Source organism: Sarcophilus harrisii, chromosome 6 (assembly GCF_902635505.1).
Source record: "Sarcophilus harrisii chromosome 6, mSarHar1.11, whole genome shotgun sequence".
In the NCBI taxonomy this organism is placed as follows: Eukaryota; Metazoa; Chordata; class Mammalia; order Dasyuromorphia; family Dasyuridae; genus Sarcophilus; species Sarcophilus harrisii.
In genome coordinates this window covers 108,650,427-108,672,327 of record NC_045431.1, presented here as the reverse complement: position 1 = coordinate 108,672,327, position 21,901 = coordinate 108,650,427, and the positions used below count along the sequence as shown (strand labels likewise).

The window sequence follows — 21,901 nt, the reverse complement described above, 5'->3', positions numbered from 1 at the left end:
TACCAGACTGAAACTTCACTGCTTAGACAGTCAGTCAGCTAAAGAGAGCAAAGTGAAAGAGTAGTGTTGTACACATATTACATCATATACATAAAGCTTTAAATTGATAGCCTAAATACAAAATATGTTATTTTTTTAATTCTAGAAGAGAATGAAACAATATGTATGTCTTAAAGAATTATGGCAAAGGGAAGAAATCTCAACAAATTAAAGAAAGAGATAATCACAAAAGATTAAACTGATCCAGTTACAAAAAAAAGTGAAAAGCTTCTAAATAAGCAAAGTCAATGCAGCTAAAATTAAAAAATACATAAGTAATTGGGAAAAATTTTTGCAGCAAGTACACGTCATATATTCAATTTACATCTCACATTTTTGGGAAGTTTTTATGAACAAGAACCACTCTTCAATGAATATGTGATTAAAACACAAACATTTGCCAAAGACAAAATACGTTATTAATGAAAAATGAAAGAGTCTTTCAAATTATTATTCAGAGAAGGAAATCAAATATCTCTATAATTCCAATTCATACTCAATAAATTGGCAAAGATGAAAAAGAGAAATAGTCACTACTGGAAGAGCTATAGAAAATCTACCCATTAATACTCTACTGTTAAAGTTGTTAATTGGTCCAACAGTTAGAAAATGCAATCTGTAATTAAAATTTTAAAATTCACCAACAACATAATTCAACATATTACTCACCATAACAAATGGGTAAAAAAATCTCAGGAGGTTGAAGACATTGGCAATTACCTCATATAATAACAAACATTTATGACAGCACTTTCTGTAACAGCAAAGAATTGAAAAGTGCCTATGGGTTGTGGAATAGCTAAACAAATTACGGCACAAGAATATAATAGATCATTAGGCAGCAAATATGAGGAATACCAAAAATCTCAATAGGCTTGGAAAAACTTATATGAATAGATAAAGAGTGAAGTTAGCAAAATCAGAACAATTTACATAAACACAACAGTGCAAAAAAGAACAAAGTGTTGAAAATTATGATTGATGCAGTGACTAAGGCTAACTTTTGAGTACTAATGATGAATTATGCATTTTACTTCTTGGAGTATAAGTGTGGAATGGCATAGCCAATGTGTTGAGGGTTCTGTCTAATTATACTTATTATTTTTTACATGGGAGGGTTCTTATTTGGATGAGATAAGGAAGTTGGGAAAATCATTGTAAAGTATGAATGATGGAAAAAAAGAGGCACATCAATGACACATTTTAAAAGGAAAAAAATATAAAACTGGAAGAAAAGAGTGAATAAAGGAAAGCAAGATGGAATGCAGAAGAATGAGTGTCATTTTCTAGTCTTGACTGGTACTATCTTGAATTAGAGCAAGTCAATTTACTTGTCTTATTAGTAAAAATATTTAATTGATATTCATTCTAAAATCTCTTCCATTTCCAATACAAGTCTACATATAGCAAATAAACTGAATTATCTTCTATATTCAGAACACTAAATTAAGTTGCTACAGAATAAACAATTGATTTTAGGTCCCCAAGTTCAGCTTCAATTAGAGGCTTTCTACCAGCCTCAGAAAATGCTACATCTATGTTTTCTTTTGGTAGGTAATGAATACAAAAGAGGCAGTCTTTGGGCATTTTCTCCATCTTGATGCTGAATCACATATTTCTCAAGGATAAAAACAGAATGCTCAGATAGAAGCCAAAGAGTGTTCTTATTTTAGTACTATATGAGGGACCACTGATATCCCTGAATTTAGAAGTGTTGGTTTTTTTTTTTCCCTTATAAGCATAGTAAAGGACATTTGATTAAAAAAAATAAAATTGAAATAAAAAAAGCTCTCTTATTCCACAGAAATAAATTCATACCTTATGTCTGCTCATTGATAACGTATCAATGCTTATACATCCATCTCTAGAAGATTCCATGGTAAATTGCATTGTTCACAGCCAAATTCCATAGCACTCCCTTCCCCAATCACTTCTATCTCTTACTGTAATAATGTAACTTTCAATATATCATAACTACATGCATTTGCAGATATTTGATGATGTTATGAATTTTAGAAAAAAAGGATCACAAGCTGATGCTGTTATCCAAGGACAGTAGCTGCCAAGAAAGAGGCAACACATGACCTCACAGAAAAGAGGAGCCAACAAAAAATTATCAAACTGTGCATACCCTTTGATCCAGCTGTATTTCTACTGGGCTTATATCCCAAAGAGATACTAAAGAAGGGAAAGGGACCTGTATGTGCACGAATGTTTGTGGCAGCCCTGTTTGTAGTGGCTAGAAACTGGAAACTGAGTAGCTGCCCATTAATTGGAGAATGGCTGAATAAATTGTGGTATATGAATATTATGGAATATTATTGTTCTATAAGAAATGACCAACAGGATGATTTCAGAAAGGCCTGGAGAGACTTACATGAACTGATGCTGAGTGAAATGAGCAGGATCAAGAGATCATTATATACTTCAACAACAATACTATATGATGATCAATTCTGATGGATGTGGCCCTCTTCAACAATGAGATGAAGCAAATCAGTTGCAATAGAGCAGTAATGAACTGAACCAGCTACACCCAGCCAAAGAACTCTGGGAGATGACTATGAACCATTACATAGAATTTCCAATCCCTCTATTTTTGTCCAGCTGAATTTTTGATTTCCTTCACAGGCTAATTGTACACTATTTCAAAGTCCGATTCTTTTTGTACAGCAAATTAACTGTTAGGACATGTATGCTTATATTGTAGTTAATTTATACTTTAACATATTTAACACGTATTGGTCAACCTGCCATCGGCGGGAGGAGATGGGGGGAAGGAAGAGAAAAATTGGAACAAAAGGTTTGGCAATTGTCAATGCTGTAAAATTACCCATGCATATAACTTGTAAATAAAAAGCTATAATAATAATAAAAAAAGATAATTAACTTTTGTAGGGGATTTCATTTTCACTGATGGGACCACTGATTTACCATTAAAATTACCCATTTTGAAATTTAAAAAAAAAAAAAAAACCCAAAACAAAACTCCAAAAATCCCAGCAAACAAAAACACAAATTTGATAAACACTGCCAGGGGAAAAACACTAAAACATTGTAGTCACATTCTATATTTTTGACTCATTCTCCTTTGTTTAAGAGCATAGGATTCATTTAATTTTTTTTAAAAAGAAGTTTACATTTTTCAATTTGTTCATTTTATGTTTTATTTATTTTATGATTATGCCTTAAGATAGAATGATAACTTTTAAGATAGTCAATCTAAGACTTTAATAAAAATTAGCAGCCCAAATTCAGGTTATATCAAAATTGTAACTCAACAATTTTTCATATGTATGTATATTCTGTGTAGATATAGCAATCTAAGTATCGAGATATATATATATATATATATATATATATATATATATATATATATACACACAGATACACAATAAATTGGTATTTCCAGATGTAATAATAACTCCTTTACAATGTGCTTTAAATTCTACAAAGCTTTCTCTTTATAATAATCCTGAGAGGTAAGAAGGAGTTTTTTTTTCAGGTTTTTATTGATTCAGTCTGCTGATTTCATCTGTGTAAAAAACTTCCATATGTAGAAACTCCCTCCACTGATGAAGATCAGCAACTCATCCCAATTAAGAGTACTAGAGTTGCTTCATATACTTAGAGAAATAGTAATGGTCACAAAGCTACTATTTGCATGATATAAATAGTTTTATATAGAATAGTTTTATGTTCTTTGTATATTGAAATGTTTATTTTACAGGAATTTGTTTTGCTTGAATATAAATATTTGTAATGATGGTTTTCTTTGTCTTTTTTGTCAACTGGGAAAAATGGAAGGAGAGAAATAAAAGCTTATTAATTTTTAAAAATTTATGTTTTTGTCCACTATTAAAAATCATAATTTTTAAAGGACAAAAATTTAAAAATAAACAATGGAGATATCACTAAATACATTTTGTGATCTCTTATAGACATATAAGAATGAGAATATATAGTTATGTGCCCCTCCTCCAAATGTCTCCATTTATGATGATATCATAATCTGAATTTATTCACTACTTTATAATAACATCACAGTTACTTCCTTAGGATTTTATCAGTCATGTTTTACTAGGACATATAAGAGCAGGAAGAATCCTATAAGAAGCACCTCTTTAAAAAATAAAGACATGCTGATACACATTTATCTTACCTTAAAGCTTTTAACCCAAAGAACATAAAAAGCTCCTTCCCCAAAGTTTCCACACCACTGTAAACACATCCATTAAGCAGTTCTGGGAAATTCCAACAGGAATCTTTCTCACTATTCATTGGAGCAATCTGGTAGGAAACACACACATACAAATACACAAACACAACAAACAAAATTATAATTCAATTCTTAAACATATTTATATTACTGCTTGCACAGGTGCATCTAAATGAGGTGAGATCTTCTCCAAAGTCAGGTAATGTAATCAGCTGTTTATAAAGAGAGATCCTGCCAAACTGCTATGCAATCATTTAAAAAGAGAAAATGGAAGAAATTGGGAGGGGGGGATTAGAGGGGAAGGAGCAGTTAGCAGACAGGTGGAAAAATAAACTAAAAATTCTTTGTCATATAATTTGTCCCTTCAGGACCTCGATTCTGAGCATCATTATTCTGTTGAAAGTTGAGATCTATGTGAAAAATTTGCGTCTATACACAGCAACATGCACACACAAGAACACACATACACACACATTCTCTCTCTCTCTTCTAAGGCAAAATATAAAAATATGCCTTTCAATCCATATCCCTCCAGAGCTATATTTCTCATAGTGAAACTAAGAATCCTCAGTAGATCTTGGGAGAGATTTAAGGGCCTTGTGGAGACTGGTGCTATTGGTTCTAAAGCTATTGGGTGGTGGCAATGCCTGAATGAAAAACTGGACACTTTTTTCCCTCCTTCTCCTGCTATGAGGGTGATATAGGTCATAAGACTGCAATAATTCTCAAAATTTTCCATCTTATGACCCTCAAGAGATCTCTCATAAACCTCCATACCTCACATCACTCATTCCTCCCTTCTCCAGGCCTTTCCCACCAATTTTCTTTTAAAAAAGGAGCCCAGAGCAGCTAGCTGATTGATATACTATTCTAGGATGAAGAGCATACAGGTTTGGAAAAGTTTTACATATTGTTCAAAATATGTATTTATTAAATATTTCAAAGTAGCTAATCCAAAGATAAATATAAGATTAGTTTTCATTTAAAAATTTAGAATGAAAGAATTTTAAATCTAAAATAGATCCTCAAATCATGTAATGCAATTCTTTTGTTTTACAGATGAGGAAAATTCAAGCCTGAAGAATTTAAAATTAAGGTGGGGCTGAAACTAAAATCCAGGTGTTCTGACTTCCCTTCCATTGTTCTTTTCAGTTCACCAGATTATAGTTCCAAATTAACCAAGTTTGAATTAATGAAGTTTTAACCACAAAGACTTGAAGCAGAATTCTCAACTTTTTTTTTTTTTAAACTAAGTGAACTCTGTCAGCTTTTATTTACTTCCAGTGAGAGTTAAACTCTCAGTTTCCTATAATTTCAGGGGCAGTGTGATAAGTTAAAAGGATACTGACTCTAGCTTCAGAATACCTGGCTTCAAATCCTGTCTCTGATGCACACTCCATATCTATGACCTTGTGAGCCAACTATATTCCATGGACCTTAGTTTCCTCATTTTTAAAATGGGTGCGGCTGGCCAAGAACACCTCTGAGGTCCCTTCCAACCCTAGATCTATGATATCTAAGAGCTATTTTCTACTACATAAGTGCAGTTTTTGTCATCAACATATGATTGAGAAGGTACTGTTGCAATATGAAATATGATCATATTTTTCAAGAGAACTAACCAGAAACAATTTTAAAATTAGCTGCTGAAAACTTATCTTGGCCCAAGCTATAAACAATTAGACAATGCACTTTCTCATGATGCCCTTTGTAATTCTATTCAGCAGTTAATATATTACTTGACATTTACACTTTTCTCCATTCCTCCTTTGTCACTCCTAAGTATGATTGAGAGAGGTTTCCCCTTACTATTTTAGAATGGCTTAATAATAAGAAATCTTCAAAACAACACACATTTTTTGGAGTCACAACGTATGATTTATTGTGCTGATTACCATTTATCCTGCCTATGCATGATTGAACACGGAGAAGATACTTTCTCATTGCAGAGTAAGTGCATCTCAGCTTCAGTGCAAGTTACTTTTTTCTCACATATGAAAAGAAAAATTAGTTGGAGAAATATAACTGTAAAAGCAATGTAGGATCATTTCAAGAAAGGAATAACTACAACAAGAACAGAATGCAAATATACTACTTTTGAACCAGGAGAACAAATTCAAGTGAACATCATTACTATAAAGACAAAACAACTTTGATAGACTTAGGAACTCTCATCAACACAATGACTAACCATAATTCTGGAAGACTGATAACAAAATGAGCCATCTACCTCCTGATAAAGATTTGACTCAAAGTGCAGACCAAGGTAGACACACACACACATACACACATGTATATAAGTATGCATGTCTGTATAACTACACGTGTCTGTATGTGTATGTTTACGTATGTATATGTGTGTCTGTAGGTGTATATGTGTGTTTATTTATTTTGGACATGGCCAATGTGGGAATTTCTTTTGTTTGACTATACATGATTTAATGTCAGTTTTTTGATAATTTGTTTGTTTTCTCAAAAAAATTGGAAGTGGATGAGAAAAAAGCGAATTTTTGCTGATTGAAATGAAATACATTTTTAAAATGTTGTTTTTATATGGTCTGTTCCTAGTTTCCTATCCTACCCCCATAGCAACTGCAAAGAGATCAATCATTAATTTCAGACCTATGTCCTTATTTTCTCATTGCCATAATAGTTCTATGGATATATTAAGTCTCTATTATTAAGAGACCATATTAAATCTCTATTATGGTATTGATGAAAACATAAGGACAGGTATGCTTTCAGCTGACTCTAGCAGAATATATTTTTATGGGTATATAATACCCATAGATTTAGAGCTGTAGGTCCTATTATATGTATGGTACAATGATTTCAAGCAAGCATTTGACTAGATGGAATGTGACACACAGCTTTTAAAGCTCTTCTATGGGCCAGCATTTATCAAAATAATTACACAGAAATTACTACAGAATGCTGATATCAAGCAAAGTTTCTTCATCATAAGGGTAAATTAATCTCTTGATGATTAAGTTTTTTATTCCTAGATGATGTATTAATTGTACTGAACCCTAGAATATTATAAATGCTCTTCAGATAAGTCACTAATTATTCAAAAAAAAAAGATCAGTGTAACTATCCACACTGAAAAACAAAGTGGATGAGTATCAAAATAACATGCAACTGGATGAGCAGCTTGAACCAATGAAGAAGCATACTGAACTAATTCTTCAATGTGGTACATTTTGGATAATAAGCACTGCATATGAATAAAATGGAAATTAAAGAGAAAGGACATCAAGTTGTACAAATTATGTGAAAATGAATAATTAGTGCTCTCATTCATCTCTAACTTCTAACTTCGCACCACAGTAAAAGACTATCTCTTTCATGCTAATAGTCCATCAATAATGCCTTGGGGCTGCAAATTTGTAAGATTATCATTAAATTCCAAACAACCCACAGGAAAATAGAAAAAGGCATGAAGAGATAAGCAGACTGTAGTTTGTCATCAAGAGTAACTTGTACACAGGGACCAATATAAGGTATTATCAAGGATGTATATGATCAACAAAGGAGGCAGACTGATCATGTAGGCTGAATGAGAGGAAAGAGGGAGGCAATTTGCATGGCTGGAATTGCTGAACAATAAGAACAAAGGCTTCTGAATAATTGATCTTCTATGAAAGATTAATAGAGAAACCTCAACAAGAATTGCAGAAAGCATGGAATTAACATGATTTGCATCAGTGGAAGGAGTACTTCCACTAAAAAAGTCATGGATACATCAAAGCAAGGAGGGGGAAAGTCATTGATATGGTTTTCCTTGATACAGATATGCTCTAATTATAGAGATTTCATTTATGCTAATCTTTATGTTTCCTTTTTTTCTTGATATTCCAGAAGCAGCTTCACTGACATGGAAGCAAGATAGACAAAAGAAGGGGATAATCTCCCCAGATCTAAGACCTATTAAGAAATGATGACACCAACAGAGAACAAACCACAGAAATCTTAAAGGACAGACAGAGAAGGTAGATAACAACGACAACATAAGACTCTTAGGCTTTCTAGGACTAAAAACAGGAGATTTCGTTTCTGGTACAAGAAGGAGGGGTTCCTACAGCCATCTTTCCATACCTAAATTGACTGATATGATGATGGCTCAATGGGTACTATATACAAAAGTAGGCTAAAAATAATGTTTATTCTATTTATTATATGATGGTGGTCATTCTTTCAACACACTAAGAGATTTGTCCTGTAACAACTAAGTTCCATAAAAAGGGATGAGGTTATCTTTGCTGAAGAAGATAACTGCTGAGAATTATACACTGAGCAACCTAAAGCACTTTCTGGAGGCAAATGGAACCCCTAAGTGACTGGACCAGGGAAGAGAGAAGACCTGATAGTAAGCTAACTAACAAAAGCTGCCAAGGATGTCAGTGACAGCAAAGTGACTATGAAATGCTGGAAGTGAAGGGAAACTATAGTAGAATGCAAGGTATCACACGAAAAGAACAATGGGAGTACTGACAAGTGACGCTTGCTGAGAGCAGCCAAGTGTTTGAAGGAGGTAAGCAATATGGAGCGCAGAGGGATGTAGAGACAGACCTGTAACCTCCATAAATGGAAGCCTACCCAGAGTGGTACTGTAAGTTATAAGCACTTTATAAGTTTCAGAAGGGAAGATACTGTCAGAAACCTTTATTCCCTTTTAAGATATTGTGTCTTGTTAAAAAGTGGGAATACTATTTATTCCAAAGCCCTCATATTAATTTTTATACAGTTCTATTTATGTTATAGTTTCTTCGTGGGTATATTAATGAGGTCTGAAGGAAAGAAATTTAAATAATATAGTTATTTTTTTTCTTTTTAAGTATTTAGATGTCATACAATTTTGCAAACATATGTTGAATATTGATTGTTTCATTATATATGGTACTTTCAAACAAAATAAAGTTTCCCAGAAAGGAACATTTGGAAATTTGGAGTTGTTAAAAAGTTCTTTTTTTTTTTTCTTGCAAAATTATATTGTTTTGAACTATAACTTCTCCTTCGGCACAACTGATTTCCTCTTTAGTACAATATCACATTTCAATTTCTTCTTTTATTTCTTGTTGATAGTAAGTGATTTTGACTGGAAGTACTCAGTATGTGATGTATTAACTAGATCATGTACATTATTTTTTATTTGACCTAGAAGTTCTGGAGCTTGGTAATCACATGTCTTTTGTTGTTGCTGTTCAGGCATTTTCAGTCTGTCTGACTTTGTGACCCCATTTGGGGTTTTCTTGGCAGATGCTGGAGTAGTTTGCCATTTCCTTCTCCAGCTCATTTTATAGATGAGGAAACTAAGGCAAACAGGTTAAGTGATTTGCCCAGGGTTACACAGCTAATAAGTATCTGAAAGATTTGAATTTAGAACTTCCTAACTTCAAGTCCAGAGCTCTATCCACTGTGCTACTTACCTGCCCAATTACATTCCTAAATAATTTCGAAGGGTTGGTCCTTTATCCAATTAATCTACACCTCACCCTTTGGTAGAAATACTTCTAGCTATATTTTATTTTTAATAAGGCCTGAAAAAATATTAGTTAGGCTTTGTTTCATTACTTTTTGAAGGCTAATGATTCTTAGATTACATTATCTCAGCATTATCTTACAGGTTGATTTTGATTGTATTTTAAGAAGAATATATGGAGCAAATGTGTTTCAGCAAGGCAAAATCAGTTTTCTCATCTGTAAAATGAAGAGGTGAGACTCAATCAATGCTAAGATCCCCTTCCACTATTAAAATTCTGTGATGCTAAATGAAATTGGAAGAATGATTCTTCACAGCTCGTCAATTAGCTATGCTTCATTGATATTCTAGATTTGTTTCTTGCCATAAGGTTTTTGCAGCATCCAATAGTTTTACAAAATAAGCTTATAATGCTATCTGCATAAGATTATGCAACAGTAGTATATATAGTTCCAAAGTCATAGAATATTTAACTACTAAAGATGGTACTCCTTATATGGCCAATGGCTTTATACTGTTGTGTAATAAAAACAAAGCTGAGTTATTACATGAAAACAATCTGATAAGTAGACTGTTACACATATATAGATATAGATATATACAGAGATATATATATATATATATATTAATTAGACTGAAGAGATATACTTTATGGCAAATGTTCTTAATATTTTTGTATGTCATTGACTCTTTTGGCAGTCCGACGAAGCCTCTGATCATCTTTCCAGATTCCATATTTTTCAACTTTTTGTAATTGTCTTCCCCAATTAGAATGTGAGCTAAAAAACAAACACTGTCTTTCTTTTTTTTCTTGCATTTGTACTCCCAAAATTTAGTCCAGTTCCTAGTATAAACATGTAATAAATGTTTGTTGACTTGAAAAATATTTTAATGACATAAAAGAATATACAAAAAAATCATTATGTTGAAATACAGTTATCAATTTTTTTTTTCATTTCAATGATTCAAAGCCAAGATCCTGTGTTATATGGAAAATAGAGAACTGACATCCTTGGCAGCTTTTGTTAGTTAGCCTACTATCAGCTCTTCTCTCTTCCCTGGTCCAGTCACTTAGGGGTTCCATTTGCCTCCAGAAAGTGCTTTAGGTTGCTCAGTGTATAATTCTCAGCAGTTCTCTTCTTCAGCAAAGATAACCTCATCCCTTTTTATGGAACTTAGTTGTTACAGGACAAATCTCTTAGTGTGTTGAAAGAATGACCACCATCATATAATAAATAGAATAAACATTATTTTTAGCCTACTTTTGTGTATAGTACACATTGAGCCATCATCATATCAGTCAATTTAGGTATGGAAAGATGGCTGTAGGAATCCCTCCTTCTTGTACCAGAAAGGAAATCTCCTGTTTTTAGTACTAATATTTAGTAATGATTTCATGTTATTCCTCAGCCCTTCCATCCCATCTCACCCCACCATAATCAAATGTTAAACAAATGTCCCTTACAATTTTGTTCGTTTGTTTGTTTATTTATTTATTTTTTGCAATTTAGGCTTCAATTGCTTAGTGCAATGGTATGGGAAATGTGGTTTCCTTAAGTATGTTTTAAATGCTGCACTGTAGAATAATTAGTGTTTCAAATACATAGCAGAAACCTTTTAGCATCTTTGGCTTTCTGTCATAAATGCCTGAAATATGTGGAACTTGTCTCATGTTTTTTGACCTTTACAATCTTTGACACTGTTGATCATTCTATTCTTCCTAGCTTTTGGAGACACTTAATTCTTCCTTGTGTTTCTCCTTTTACTTGACTTCTCTCAATTTTTTTTTTACTAGATCTTCATCCCACAACACTCCTAATCAGGGGTGTACCAACCACACAGTTCTGCCCAAGATTTTTTCTTTTCCTTCTATACTACTTAGCTCTCCAGAGTCAAGTATTCATCTGATTCCCAAATCTACTTAACCACCTCCAAATTCTCTGCTTACTTCCAGGATCATATCTCCAAATACCAATTGAACACCTTAAACTCAACATGCTGAAAATTGAACTGACATCTTTTCCCACCCCAAACCTCTCCCCTTTCAAAATTCACTATTACAATAGAGGGTACCATCTTCCTCCCAATCCCCCACAATCACTACTTAGTGGTCTCAACTCTTCACTATCTCTCCCATTTCTCTTCTTTCACATCCAAACTGTTGTCAAAGCCTAATAATTTTACCTTTGCAACATCTCTCTCTGACATTGCTACCACCTAGTGCAGGCTCTCATCACTTTTCACCTGAACTAGTAAAATAGCCTGCTGGTTGATCTCCCTGCCACAAGTCTCTTCCCACTCCATTTAGCTTCCCAAGTGATTTTTCTACAGCACTAGTCTAAGTCATTGCCCTTCTCCAAAAATTCTTACCTCCAGGGTGAAATATAAAATCAAAAAATTTAGAAAGGCACTCAAAGCCCTTTATAACCTCACCTCCCCCACCCTTTTAGTCTTCATATATCTTATACCTTGGCCAAATAATCCCTTAGCTAGTGATACCGGTCTCTTTACTGTTCCTTGAATCAGACACTTGGCTCCAGACATTTTCAGTGGCTTTTCTCCATGCCAAGAATATTCTTGCTCCTCAGCTTCATCTCCTGGTTTCCCTGGATTCCTTCGGTTAATCTCACCTTCCATAGGAAGCATTTTCTAGTTCCTTTTAATTCTCATTGCTTCTGCTTGTTGACCGTTTCCTATTTGTGCTGTAAGTAGCTCATTTGTACATATCTGTCTATATGTTGTCTCCTCCAGAGAAGAGACTTCTGCATTTATTTGTTATTGGGTTTTTTTTCTTAACAGTATTTTATTTTTCCAAATACTTATAAAGATAGTTTTCAAAATTCATTTTTGAAAGATTTTGTGATTAAATTTTTTCTCCCTCCCTTCCTTACCTGCCCCCTCCTTCCCCAAACAGCAAGCAATTTGATATAGGTTTTATATATATAATCATTTTAAACATATTTCCATATTAGTTGCAAGAGAAAAATCAGAACAAAAGGGAAAAACCACAAGAAAGAAAAGCAAATAAACAAAAAAGGTGAAAATAATATTCTTTGATCCACATTCAGTCTTCATAATTGTTTCTCTAGATATGGATGGCATTTTCCATTCCATTCCATTTAGTGGAATTGTCTTGGATCACCACACTAGAGAAGGGCTAAATCTATCATAATTACTCATTATATAATTTTGTTGCACTATGTACAATGTTCTCCTACTTCTGCTCACTTTATTTAGCATCAGTTCGTGAAAGTCTTTCCAAGCTTTTCTAAAATCTAGGATGTGTAGTATCTAAGGCCAGATTTGAACCCAGTTCTCCTGACTTAAGGGCTGGTGCTCTATCCACTGCGCTACCTAGTTTCCCCTATCATTTTTTATAGAACTATAATATTTCATTACATTCACATACCATAATTTATTCAGCCATTCCCCAACTGATGGGCATCCACTCAGTTTCTAGTTAATTGCCACTATGAAAAGAGCTGCCACAAACATTTTTGTACATGTGGGTCCTTTTCCTCTTTCATGATCTCTTTGGGATGTAGATCTAATAGTGACACTACTGGATCAAAGGATATGCAGAGTTGTATAATTTGCATTTCTTTGTATCTCTAGCAATTAGCATAATACCTGGCACATAGTAGGCACTTAGTAAATAGTTACTATCTATTACAATAACATGATCTTGCCTGAGAGAATTAAAACTTTGCCATGATTCAGAGCTCATCTTTCCCCAAAATATCTTTCCACTCATTATGTTTTACTAAAGATTATCTTTCAGATCAAAAGAACCAGAAAATGAAAAGTCAGAAAAAATATTTAAGGCTGTACTGAGAATTCAGAGAGTCTAATAACATTTGTTCTAAAATCTAATTTTTAAAAGAGAAGTAGATTTACAGTTTTAACTTCTGTGATCCATCCTAGTTTCTGTTATCTTTCCCAATGAGGTAATCATTTCTTATTTTCTCAGCTAAGTTCCTCCCAGCACAATTTAGGTTTATTTCCTCTTGTCTGTGGGGTTGGACTTCTTTGGGCTATCTCATTACTACATTATACGTGACATGATAATAATTGAGGAATCATTAGGAAGGCATGAGTAAAACATAGTGCTGCTCTCTTGTACAATCACTGCACGAGAGGCCAATTCAAATGAATGGAATCTGCCTGGCAAAGGAAATAGATGATAGCCTGTAACTAACACAATAACAAATAAACCCAAAACACCAATAATAAACAATTGCCTCCTAAATGGTTTCCCCGACCTCTAATCTTTTTGCTCTCCAAACCAATCTCTTCTGCTCTTCAAAGCATCATCTGTTCAGCTGCTAAACCAGTATTCTGAAAGTACAGACTTCCAAGCATGGCCCCAGAGAAAGCATGAGAAAATGAGCTGCCATTCTTTAGTTAAAGAGGTGGAGTGAAGGAAGTGGTATAGGCATGAAATATTACATATGCATTTAGAAAGGACTGAACTGTTCCTTGACAAATAGATTGGTTTTATATTTTATCCTAAAGGCAATTGAGAGCCAGGCAATAGAGTTTATTAAGTGAAGTTTGCCCCAATTGAAGCAAGTTTCTCTGATAAGGGAGTTATTTCCAAGATGGATTAAGTTTACAAAATGGACATGGCTAAATAGAGGAGTTTGTTTTGCTTGATTATCTATATTTGTTAAAACTTTTTTTGTGGGAGGAAGAGAAAATAGTTTTGTTAATTGAAAGAAATGTAACTTATTTTTTAAAAGATAGCTGAATGACAGACAACTTTGGGCTTAAGGAAAATCTCTTGGGAAGCAGTGTGGAGGATGAATCACAATGGGAGAAAGACTTGAGGCAAGGAGATGAATTAGGAAGCCACTGAAATAGTCTAGGAGAGAAGTAGTGAGTGGTGATTGTGAGTAATGAGAAGCTTTGAGTTGTGAAGGATGTCGAATTTGACATGGAAGGATGTAGCAACTGTTTGATATGCAGAATAAGGTACAATGATGAAAACAGCATAATGCTCAGGTTAAAATCTTGCGGGCTCAGAATAATTGTGGGCCAACAACAAAAATAGGGAAGTTTAAAAGAGAAGGTTGGGGGGGAGGGGGTTTGAGGGAAATCCAATCTAGAATGTGTTGCATTTGAGATATCTTTAGGACATCCAGTTTGAAATATTCGGTAGGTAAATATTCGGTAGGTAAGGAGAGAGAATAGGGCTGGCTACTTTGTGACTCTATCCACTATGCCACCTAACTGCCCTTTAGTTAGGGTTTAAATGAGCTAAAATTGAAATTGAAAAAGAGTCAGACTTGTAAGAGAAAAATCAAGAGAAATGAGCATTAAGAAAACCCAAAGAGAGAATGTTCAAGAGGAGAGGGTGGTTAACAGAGTCAAACACAGCAAATAGGCCCAGAAGAATGAAGACTGATTTAAAAAAAAAAAAAAAAAATCATTAGATGTACCAAGTAAGAGATCAGAGGTAACCTGAGAGTGAACACTTTTAGCTGAATGGTCAAAAGCCAAATTACAGATATTTTAGAAAAGAATGAGAGAGTAAGTGTAGGTACCAAATGTAGGTAGTTTTTTTTTTAGGAATTTGTGAAAGCGAAGAGAGATAGAGAACAATAGCTTAAGGGAGTTTTAGATCTGTGGAAGGTTTTTTTTTTTTTTTAATGTTTGGGAAGACTGGACATTTTTAAGGCAGTATGGAAGGAAACCACAGATAAAGATAGAGTGAAGGTTGGGGGAGCATGACAGATTTCTTTTTAAAAAAGTGACAGAGAGGAAAAAAAGGAAATAAGAGAGAATAGGATCAAGCACACACATAGAAGAACTGGCCTTTGCATGGAGAAGGGCCATGTCATTGTCAGAGACAGAAGGGCAGGGATGAGTTATGACAGTGTAAAGGGATTCTGAAAAAAGAAAAGGAAAGAAGAGGGAGTTCAAAAGAGTTCAGGAGAGTCAGTTTTCTTAGGAAGGAGGAAGGCTCCTTAGTTGAGAAAGATTAAAATCTGACATCTAGAATTTAAAAGGAACTAATATAGGAGTAACATAAACTACCCAATAGGAAACTGGTCAAAGGACATTGCAAATAATTTTCAAAGGAGGAAATACAAAAAGTTAATTGCCACATGAAAATCTCTTCAGGTTCTCCATGTCACTAATCTCCCCATTCCAATACAGTTTTCACCCACATGACAACCGTCATAGGAAAGAGTTTTGACTATCTTTTACCTTTAATCATCCCCCTAAATTCCAGTGTTTCCCTATTTAGTCAAATAGTCAACAGGTATTTATAAAATGCTTACCATGTGCCAATCACTATGCTAATTGTTGGGGATATAATGAAAGGACTTAGTCACTTTTTACCAGGAGAGACAATGTGAAAAACAAACATTAACCACAAGCTATCTACAACCAATTTCTCCATCTTTATTTCACATTTCTCTTTCACTCCAATAGACCATCAACTCTGAGAACAGTTACTGTTTCATTTTTATCTTTGTTTTCCTAGCAACTGACATGGTTGATGATTTGAAAGATTAGTTCTCATTTTGTTTAGAAATCAGACAAGTGACAATTAGGAGGAAAAAAGGCTACTGAATTAATTCATAAACAAGAATATACATATGGGTTCGATTATCATCTCAACAGAGATGATTCCCAGACATATTTATCCAATCCTAATCTCTCTTCAAGATCCTGTCCATCACCATCAACTGGTTATTAGACATTTCAAAATGGATGAATATCCCATGTGCAAAACAGAACTCATATCTTTGCTCCAAACCCCTGCATTTTTCTGAACTTCCATCTTTCTTTTGAAGGTATTGTCATCCTTCTGATTACCCAGGTTCACAGCCAAGGTGTCATACTTGATTCCTCTCCCTTGCTCATCTCACATAAACAATCAACTACCTAATCTTGTAATACTTTCTTTGCAAGATCTCTTGCATACATCACATTCCTTCTGTTCACAAAGTTACCATACTAATTCAATACCCATCTTCTCTCACTTGGATTAATATAATGGGCTCTTCATTTCCCTGCCTCAAGTCTTTCTCCATTCCAATCAACCCTCCCCACTGCTGCCAAGGTGAATATTACTAAAACAAGATCTGAGATATCATCCCCATCTACCCAATATACTTCAGTTGTTACCTATCATTTCTGGTCAAAGGCCATCTTCAATAATTCTGCTCTATATTTGGTCACTGAACCCAAATGGCTCTGGAGGAGAAAGTGAGGCAGGTAACCTCACAGAGCCTTCCCTAGTTTAAATCCAATTCACATGCATGTTATAGCATCATCACCCTGATATCATGAGCCTCTTCAAGAATGAAGGACAAATAACTTCTAGTCTCAAATATAAGCTCCATTTAGCATTTAAAGCCCTTCCAAATATGGCTCCTTCCTATCTTTTAGTCTTTTTGATGAGGTTAATGGCAGTCAGAGAGCTATTAAAATCCCCTTATGGTCAGCACAAAGATTCTTCAAGAAAGAATTCATGAAACCCTGAATTATTAATTGGCAAAAATGAAAAGTTTATTGTTGGACAGGAAGCCAGTTCTGCTAAGAGACTGACTTCTTTAGTAGCAAAGTCATATTAGGGAAATGGAGACTGACACTGAGAAGAGAATGCCTTCTCAGTGGGCAAGGTCCTAGCAGCTGAGTAAGCTACTTTGGACATTCTGCAAAGAGTGAGCTAAGAAACTGCCCTTTTAAAAGGAGTCTTGAGGCTTCAGAAAGCCAAGGTTCCCAAGCCTGGATGCTTATCGGTATCTAGCCAGATCTCCTATTGGAATTAATAACACTTCAAAGGGGTGCTTTTTGACCAGGATTTATAATTGAATCAAAGGGTCTAGCATCCCCCAAAGATAAATTATCTGGGGGGAGATTCCAAAGGGATCACAGATCAAAAAGGAACACAGTTGCAGAGTGATAATCTTAAAGGGAAGAGTTTCCTTCCCCCTTCATTTTAACATTCCTTTTAACTCTCCAATAGAATGTAAATTCCTTGAGGGCAAAGTCTATTTTTTCCTTTTTCTTTGCATCTTCCATGCTTGGCATTATACCTAAAACATAGTATGAATTAAGATATTTTTTGTGATTGTTATGTTATTTCAATTTCCTCAGCTATAAAAGTAGGAAAGTTGGGCAAGTTGATTTCTAAGGTCTTATATTTAAATCAAGGTTCTTATGACCAAACCAAAAACAGAATCTTGATAGGAAAAAAAAAGTACACAGATCACTCACAGGAAAAAACCTGTAAGGTAAAAGAATTAAATAATAGTGGCCAATAGATTGAGTGCTGAGCCTGGAATTAGGAAGACCTGAGTTCAAATCCAGCCTCAGGCATTTACTAGCTTGCATGACCCCAGGCAAGTTACTTAAACTCTGCCTGCCTCAGTTTCCTCATGTGTAAAAATGGAAAATAGTATCTACTTCCCTGGATTGTTGAGAGGACAAGAGGAAATAATATTTGCAAAGTCCTTTGTAAACCTTAAATTCTACATAAACTATATAAAATAAATTATAGTCAAAAGACTTGAGTTGAGAGTCCTGGATCCACCATTTATGGGTTTCATTCTCTGATTTGGATTTACGGTCAGAAAACCTAATTTCAATCTTGGCTCTGCTGTTTGTTTCCCATATGACCTTCAGCAAATAATTTCAATCCTTTGGGTCTCAGTTTCCACATCTGTAAAATGAGCAGTTTGAACCGGGATATCTCTGAGTCCCTTCTAGCTCTGAAATCCATGAACCCCTATCACTGGGTAAGTCACTTCAATTCTTCCAGTTCTTTTCCATTTCTTTTGGATTAATCAGTTAGTCAACAAATGTTTAAGTACCTTCTTATATTGTAGGCACCAAGAAGTGCTAGAAGAGGCAAAAGACTGCCAAAGAGCTTCCCTCTTCCAGGAGTCACAGAGGGAGATAAGATGCAGACTAAAAACAAATAACTAATAGACAGGAAGGATAATTTGGAAAGAGTAAATAAAGGGAAAGCTTTAGCATTGGGAAGGGATTAACAAAGGTTTGCTATAGAAAGTGGAATTTTAGCTGGGAACTAAAGTCAGGAAAGCCAGGGAACAGATTTCTTGAAATTCCTGACTGGACTCCTCTTACTATAAGAGACCTTGTTGGAAGTCAATAAATATTTGTTGAATGAATTTCTTTAAGATTTGTGGAGGGGGTGTGGTTTTTTGGGAAAGAAGATGTGCTAGTTTCATGATTAGCTACTTTCTTTTCCCTTCGAGGACCTAAAGAAAAGTTTTGCAGTCAGAATTAATGTATAATACAATGTGAAAACCACCCAATAATAGTCAACAACCACATCTCCTGGGGGCTCTTGTGCAGGATGGTTTAACCTGAATCTTTTGAGGATGGATTCTAAATTCTTACTAGAGAAATGCCCCCCATCTCCAATGAATACTAAGAGCATCACAAAGCAAGAAGTAATACTTGTGCTAAGGCAAATTAAACATAAATAAATAAATAAATAAACCACTAACTTCACTTCAGGGAAGTAGAAGTCCCCAGACATATTTATTAGAATGCAAAACTGTGATGAGTGGAAAATTGAACTAAGCCTCTGGTATGCATTTGAAGTGTTACATATTAGGTGTGAAATATCTATCAGTTGTAGAGTTGTGGAACATTAAGAGAGGCAGAAAAGGGAAATAAATTATAGTTAAAAGCTTCAAAGCATATCTATCAACTTAAAAGAAGAGCAAAAGAGCAGAAAAATAACTTCCTATTCCTAAGACCACGTCATAGCATCACAGTTATAACTTGAAGGGGAACCTCAGAGACCATCCTGTAATCTGCTTTTGTTATAAATGAGAAAACCGAGTTCCAATGTGATGCTGGTTTTCTGGTCTGTCCCTTACACTACATCATACTTCTTAGCTGTGTGATCTTGGCTAAGTCAGTTCCTTTCTCTTCACCTCAGCTTTTTCATCATCTCAAAGATTCTTCTACCCTATGATTCTATAAGATCTTGAGTAGGAATTGTGGCCCTATCATTCATCAGTTCTCATTAGATCATTCAGTAAAAAAGTATTTATGAAATGTCTAATATGCATCAGAACTGTTAGAGATATGAGAGGTCTTCTGGGTGGAATTTTATCAGCCAACATACAGAGAATTTTTAATTGGGGAATTTATTAAAGTCAACTTTGGCCACACAAGATTCGCATCCAAAGCTCGTGGCGTCAAACAAAAGAACATAAGGCCTTTTTTAGGATCGAAAGAAACCAGCAAACAGGTTTGTTAGCCTGCTTCTTATCTGACATATTTGCAACTGTTTGTTAAGGGGATATATCAAAGACAGGGGCAGGGAGACAGAAGTCTTGCATAAGATTTAAGCTGCTAATTTTATGCAGGAGGGAAGGAGACAAGAGTTTTTAAGGAGTGCAAAAAGGGGGTTGGGATTGCTGGGTCATTTTAAGTTCTCAAACCCAGTTTTCCTGTGGGACTGGGGCTATGGTTGTAACAGCAGAAGATTCTAAGACAAAATGAAACAATCTTTGGCCTCATATTCTATTGTTGAAGAAGCCATTTATAATTTTAAACAAAGATATACCAAGATAAACAAAAGGCAATTTGAAGATACTGTCTAAGGTCTATTGTTATTCTAATAATCTATTAAATGAAACACCTGGTATAATGGAAAGAACCCTGTTTTTGGCATGAGGCCTTAAGTTCAAATCCAGGTCATGATTTTTTTTTTTAATCTGTTTGACTATGGAAATCACTTAAATTCTGTGGATTCCATTTTCCTAACTGTAAAATGAATGGGATGAACTAGATGACACCCCTCCGGCAATCAAAGCCCTCCCCATCTTGTCACATTTTCGCCCCAGGAAATACATCTAAGGAAGACACTAGAGACTAGAACAGAGACAAAAAGGTCAATTTGAGATTAAATTTCCTAGGAACAAACAAGGCTGAGGCTTGTTCCCCTCTGGAAACTGGGTGCACCAGGAGGACCAATGTTTTGCAAGCACAGAGAGATCTGAACCAAGGAAGGAAGCCTCTAACTCAGACCCCAGGAAAATCTAGGTCCCAGAGGGCTCTTTAGGGCAGGGTGGTCCTTTACTTCCAGTTTCTTCTTTTAGACCTGTAGGTGCGGTGGATGGGAAGAATGTTTGATTTCGAGCCAAAGGGGATTCAAATTCTGTCATTTACTACCTGGGGGATCTTGGGCAAGTTATTCTACAGGCCTCAGTTTTCTAATTTGTAAAAAATAAAAAAAGTAAAAAGTGTGTGGGGGGGAGAAAGGCAAGCCTAGATGAGCTCAAACGTTTCTTCTAATCCTACATATAACATTTCTCCCTCTTCAGCCGCAAGGAAGCAGGATAAGCTTACCCAGGGAGAGGACGCAGAAGTCCCCGGAAAAGCTGCTGGGGACCTGGGGGGCCCGGGCGGCTGTATCGCGCTTCCTCTTACACTGGTCACTGCCTGTCCCGGGCGCACCCGGGCCCGGATTTTCTCTGCATTCAGGGCGCATCCCGGCCCTTCCACCATCGCCCCGACTGGCTTCTCCCCGGCTGCGTTGCCAGTCCCAGCAAAAAGCAACAGCCCGGACAGCCGTGCCCAGCCCAGGAAGCTCCCCGCGCCTCTTAGTCAAATCTCCCGCGCGCTGAGCTCCGCCCAACCCAACCTCTGGTCTTCCTCTCCGGAGTCCGCTTAGGACCGACTAAACGGGGCTTCCACCCAACCAGCTGGCTCGGCCACTCAGGCCCCGACCCATCCCCGCCTTGGGGAGTCCGTCTATTGGCCCGGAGGGAGAGGGGAGCAAGGGGACGGGAGCTAGATTGTCGGTCTACTAGGAGCTGGGATAGGCGGCTCGTGCGGCTCCAGTGTCAATCTCTACTTCCTGATTTCACCAGGCCCTTAGAATCGCTGAATTATTGTCGGGATTAGAGAGGTCTTCTGGGTGGAATTTTATCAGCCCATCAATAAACACTTATTCAGTGCCTGAGATGGGCCAGATAATGCACTAAACTGCGGAAATGCCCAGAAAAGCCCTCACAATCTCCTAGAGATAATTATGTACAAACAACGATAAACTGGGGAACTTGAGGTTCCCCTCACCAGCTTGCTATCTATGTAACTAGGCAAATGACTTTAAGCCTCAATTCCCTTGAATTGAGACCATTCCATTTAGGGGTCCT

The 21,901-nt window shown here is 35.6% G+C and overlaps 1 protein-coding gene across 2 annotated transcripts in view; it reads right to left on the bottom strand.

Moving 5' to 3' along the window:
- The window catches only part of NEIL3 (nei like DNA glycosylase 3), a 65,422-nt gene extending 43,750 nt beyond the window's left edge, over positions 1-21,672 (bottom strand). For both annotated transcript variants that reach the window (XM_031941578.1, XM_031941579.1), the window contains exons 1-2: positions 21,093-21,672; positions 4,202-4,329 (exon numbers count right to left, since the gene is read on the bottom strand). In XM_031941578.1, the coding sequence (XP_031797438.1) occupies positions 4,202-4,329; positions 21,093-21,251 (287 nt within the window). In that variant the 5' untranslated portion in view covers positions 21,252-21,672. The remainder of the gene's footprint in view (positions 1-4,201; positions 4,330-21,092) is intronic.
- Between the last annotated feature and the right edge of the window lie 229 nt (positions 21,673-21,901).